Raw genomic sequence first — 5,808 nt, forward strand, 5'->3', positions numbered from 1 at the left:
TACTATGGTTCTCTATGATGTACACCAATTTGCACAATTGAACTAAATGACTAAACCACTAGCCGACCAGCCGTCGTCATTATACAGCGACAGGTCAGCTCTCCCCCTGCAAATCGCCGTAACTGTACAATGGCCCTTTAAACAGCTATAGTGGTGGGAGGACGCGATGCACATGGCCGGCGTGCGCAATGTCCTCCAGCCATGTGCGATGGCGGGCACAAGAGCAAGAACAAGGATGTGTGTGTGTAAACCAGGGGTCTCAAACTGGCGGCCCTCCAGCTGTTGCAAAACTACAAGTCCCATCATGCCTTTGCCTGTCATGTTTGTAACTGTCAGCCTTGCAATGCCTCATGGGACTTGTAGTTTTGCAACAGCTGGAGGGCCACCAGTTTGATAAAAACACACCCCATTCTGCCAGGAGAGGAGAGACAGATTGTCTCCTTCACTAGCTAGGAGCAGCGATCTGGCTCCTCCTCTAGTCAGTCACATCCCCATATAGGTTAGAAACACCTCCCAGGAAACACAACCCCTTGATTGCCCCCTAGTGTTAAACCTTTGCCTGCCAGTGACATTTACACAGTAATCAGTGCATTTTTATAGCACTGATCGCTGCATAAATGTCAATGTTCCAAAAATGTGTCAAAAGTGTCAGATCTGTCCGCCGCAATGTCGCAGTCCTGCTAAAAATCGCAGAACGCCACAGTTACTGTTAAAAAATATATATATATATATAATAAAAATGACATATATAGATTTTTTGGGGGGATATTTATTATAGGAAAAGTAAAAAACATTGCTTTTTTTTTCAAAATTGTCACTCTTTTTTTGTTAATAGCACAAAAAATGAAAGCCTCAGAGGTGATCAAATATCTTAAAAAAAATCTCTATTTGTGGGGAAAAAAGGATTTTGTTTGGGTACAGCACCACACGGCCGCAGAATTGTCAGTTAAAGTGACGCAGTGCCAAATCGCAAAAAATGGCCTGGTCATTAAGGGGGCAAATCCTTCCAGGGCTGAAGTGGTTAAAGAGGATAGGGTTGTCACCAGCCCAGACAGTTTAGCTCATGAGGGGGTGTCTGGGACTGTCGATAAACCCTTTACCTCCACCATAGATCGAATTCCAGGAACCCTACAATGCCTTGCAAAAGTATTCACCCCCTTGGCATTTTTTGTGTTTTGTTGCCCCACAACCTGGAATTAACATGGATTGTTTGAGGATTTGTGTAGCCAAGGGTTTGCTAATATAAGGTATTACAATTGTTATTGTTGCAAATGAGTTTGGCTCCCTCTAGTGTCTTCTTAATGCTGTTAGGACTTTCTTTTATTTCCTGAGAAGGAACGCAGCAAAGCATTGTGGGAGATGTAGTTTGGAGGAGAAAATGACTCTGTTAGCTGGATCAGCCCTGAACTACAATACAGAGAATGCAAAGCGAGCAGCACTGCATGCTGGGGGCAGTAATAAAAGGATCTGCGCAGCCATCTTTCAGCCTCTCTGGATTCCATTCAATACCTTTTAGCAGGAGGTCTGTGTGTGTGTGACCAGGAGTGAGAGACTGCGGCCTATACAGTGCGGAGCAGGATCGCCAGCCTCTGAGGTACCATATTTTCGCTCCATAAGACGCATCTGATGCACTAAGGTTTTAGAGGAGGAAAACAAGAAAAAAATATTCTGAACAAAATGGTGTACCAAAATATTTACCAGTGCTCATGAAATGCAGACTGACCTGTGCCAAAGAAATGCAGACTTACCAGTGCCAATAAAATGCAGCATGACCTGTGCCATTATTGCAGCCCGACCTGTGCCATTATTGCAGCCTTACCATTGCCATCGCTCGGGCTGCTCTGTCTGTTTTCTATCTCGACAAGCCGGGAGATCGCCCAGCGCTTGTGGGAGCTTGGGATGTCTTTCCTCCGCTCTCCTGCCTCTCTTCCTATACTAACGTGGCATCGGCGGCGGGGGACGTTGCCGGCAGCGGTGGGGGGTAGTGCCAAAGTCTGCGCAGGGGGGCGGTGCCTGATGTACATTCGGACCATAAGACACAGAGACATTTTCGCCCATATTTTTGATACTTCAGAGTACAGCCCCGTCAGCTTAGGAAGCAGATTGGTATGCAGTACCAGAATATCTGGAAGTTTCCTGCACTTCAGACATCCGAAGTAGCGGTATAGTGCGGCAGCGCCATCTTTTCATCAGACTGAGACATCAGGAGGGGAGTCCGGACGGAGCCTCACAGTCTCTGAGCCTATTGTGGTGAGAGGGCACCTGCCCATTTCAGTAAAGTGCACTGTTTGCTGAGTGAGTTATTTTACAGATTGCTGGTGAGACTTGTAGTTCCACGGATGTGAATCTACTTCTTCACAGGACACATACAGCTGAACTCTGGGGTTTGTTGTTCCCTGCGCTGTAAGGTCAGTACTGTATTACACTCACACATAAGGAGGAAGTTACAAGTGCCATATTTCTTCAGTTAAGCAGTTATCATCGTACCATTTATTTTACAGTTTGCTTTTTCTTTCTCTTTTGCTCTTTTGAATTACAAATACTGCAGTTTAAACTAAAGGCTAGTTGAAGATACCCGGGTCAAGGAACTTTTATCATCTTCTGCAAAGCGTTACTGTTCTATTTGTAGCTTGATCTTTGAATTACAACCTAGGAGGAGCCATTGAGTACATGTTAAATATTGCATTGTATTATTGAATGTAAGTAACATTATTTTGCGATTTGGTGTGTGTATTGAGGCCTCCGTGGCAATCTTTAAGTTTGACCCCAGATTTTCTATTGGGTTGAGGTCTGGGCTTTGACTAGGCCATTCCAACACATTTACATGTTTCCCCTTAAACCACTCAAGTGTTGCTTTAGCAGTGTGTTTGGGGTCATTGTCCTGCTGAAAGATGAATCTCCGTCCTAGCATCAAATCACACACAGAGTGGTACAGGTTTTGCTCAAGAATATCCGTGTATTTGGCACCATCCAACTTTCCCTCAACTCTGACCAGTTTCCCAGTCCCGACTGCTGAAAAACATCCCCACAGCATGATGCTGCCACCACCATGTGGTCACGGTGGGGGTGATGTTCTTTGGGTGATGTGATGTGTTGGGTTTGTGCCAGACATAGCCTTTTCTCTGATGGCCAAAAAGTTCAATTTTAGTCTCATCAGACCAGAGCACCTTCCTCCATACATTTTGGGAGTCTCCCACATGCCTTTTTGCAAACTCAAAACGTGCCATTTTGTTTTTTGCTGAAAGTAATGTCTTTCTTCTGGCCACTCTGCCATAAAGCCCAACTGTATGGAGCGTACGGCTTATTGTCGTCCTATGTACAGATACTCCAGTCTCTGCTGTGGAACTCTGCAGCTCCTCCAGGGTTACCTTAGGTCTCTGTGCTGCCTCTCTGATTAATGCCCTCCTTGCCCGGTCAGTGAGTTTTGGTGTGCGGCCGTCTCTTGGCAGGTTTGCTGTTGTGCCATGTTCTTTCCATTTGGTTATGATGGATTTGATGGTGCTCCTAGGGATCATCAAAGATTTGGATTTTTTTTTATAACCTAACCCTGACTTGTACTTCTCAACAACATTGTCCCTTACTTGTTTGGAGAGTTCCTTGGTCTTCATGGCAGTGTTTGGTTAGTGATGCCTCTGGCTTAGGTGTTGCAGCCTCTGGGGCCTTTCACAAAGCTGTGTCTATGTAATGACAGATCATGTGACACTTAGATTGCACACAGGTGGACATCATTTCACTAATTATGGGACTTCTGAAGGTAATTGGAGGTACAAGAGCTTTTTATGGGCTTCATAACAAAGGGGGTGAATACATACGCACATGCCAATTATCAGTTTTATGTATATATTTTTCTAATTTTACTTCACCAACTTAGACTATTGTGTTCTGATCCATCACATATAATTCAGATTAAAAAAACATTGAGCTGTAATGTAACAAAATAGGTAAAAGCCAAGGGGGGTGAATACTTTTGTGAGGCACTGTATATAAATCCCTTATACGGCCCACTTCCTGTTTATTGTCTGGTCATTGGCCTAGTCTTATGACATCATGCACAGCTCTCTCTCTCTCATGAAAGTTTGACAGGAATGGAGGAGGATGAGTCATAAGAGGTCCAATGAAAGCTGCAGAGCTGGAGGCGTGCCTCTGTGTGTCTGTGTAAATCCAGGAAGTAAACAGGCAGCAGCTTCAGCTGCCCACAGTTAAAATGGATGCAGCCAGACTCAGTGGAGGGAGATTTCTGCAGCATATTTGGCAGGTACAGAATCAGAGTATATATAAAATAATATGCAAAGTGGTTGGAGGGAAGCTTCAGAATGGCAAAGATGTTTTTATTACAAATTATGTGAGCAGACTGCAGTTACTCTTTGATGTGTCTCTTAACATGGTGTATACAAAGCAATTAGTAAAAAAAAATATATGAATAAAAGACCAAAAATTTCCCATCACATTTATATTTTTCCTGATTGCTCAGACAGTGAGAGAGAGGAGAGAGATGGCTGATCATTCTGATAATTATTATATAATATAGGACAGGGTCAGAGTAATATAAACACTTATTATCCAACTTACTCTGTTCTGGAATCCATTGTGTTCAGATAATTTTTCCGTGTAGTACATGTTGTGTAGAGTATTGGCCAGAACATATACAGCTATGTATGCATTGGAAGGTATTGATGAAGGACGAGCAAATACGGAGGACACATTTTTTAAACCGGTACAAAATTCTAGCAAAAGAGGAGAGTTTAAATAAAATAAATAATTTTTTTTTTTGTTTGGGGAAAGACAATGAAAAGAATAAATCCAAATATCTTCCATTATCGGGTCATGTAAGCAGTCGGAGAAGTTGAAAACATCGGGATATATATTGACGTCTAGGAAGATGTTTTGTGGCCACAAAAAAAAGAAGCTGCGGTTAATTGTTATAGAGTTATCTTCATTCAGAGTATATAGTTTATTCCATGAAGGTGGGAAAATAAATGTGACCCGCTTTAAAATCGAGGATGTATAAGAAGTAAAAAAGTGCATTGTGGCAGTTCCACACACTATGGCAACTTTAGCTGTTGATTTATCAAGAATCCTCCTTCTCTGAATATCATCTTTAGAAAATGCTTGGATTTGATAGATATATTCTGTACAGATCCCGTGTTGGCTCATCATCTTACTCAGCTCTTCGGCCTCCTCATCACCGCTGCCGTCCCATGCTGTTAATATTCCAACCCAGTTCCACCCAAAATGCTGCAAAAGTTTTATAAGGGCTGTATAATGGACTCGATCGTCTGGGGTCATACGGAATAAAGTTGGATACATTTTCCCATCACTCAGGCGAGGGTCGGTGGCTTGATAACTGATCTGGATAAGATATTGAGAACAATTTTAATGGGATGACATTATACAGACCAGTATTTCTCATCTGGGGTTCTGCGAAAAGCCCTGGTGGAGCCAGGGGGGTGGCAAAATTAGGTTTTCGCCTGGGGTGTCAAAAATTCTTGCACGAGCCTGGCACCAGGGCACATGGCTGGATCGAGAAGGGAGAACTGTGAGGGGCAAAGAGCCACCAGGGCACATGGCTGGATCAGGGGGTGAGAGCTTTAAGAGGCAGAGAGTCACCAGGGCACATGGCTGGACCAGGGGGTGAGAGCTGGGGGCAGAGAGCCACCAGGGCACATGGCACATGGTTAGATTGAGGGGTGAGAGCTGTGGGGGGCAGAGCCACCAAGGCTCATGGCACATGGCTGGATTGGGAAGTGAGAGCTGCAGGGGGGGCAGAGAGCCACCAGGGCTCATAGCACATGGCTGGATCGGGAGGTG

General features: G+C 44.2%; 1 protein-coding gene across 1 annotated transcript in view; it reads right to left on the reverse strand.

Annotated features, from left to right (window-relative positions):
* The window catches only part of LOC141126576 (vomeronasal type-2 receptor 26-like), a 154,362-nt gene extending 149,055 nt beyond the window's left edge, over positions 1-5,307 (reverse strand). Inside the window, exon 1 of the mRNA XM_073612497.1 lies at positions 4,570-5,307. Within this exon, the coding sequence (XP_073468598.1) occupies positions 4,570-5,307 (738 nt within the window). The remainder of the gene's footprint in view (positions 1-4,569) is intronic.
* Between the last annotated feature and the right edge of the window lie 501 nt (positions 5,308-5,808).

This window comes from Aquarana catesbeiana, linkage group LG02 (assembly GCF_042186555.1).
Source record: "Aquarana catesbeiana isolate 2022-GZ linkage group LG02, ASM4218655v1, whole genome shotgun sequence".
NCBI lineage: Eukaryota > Metazoa > Chordata > Amphibia > Anura > Ranidae > Aquarana > Aquarana catesbeiana.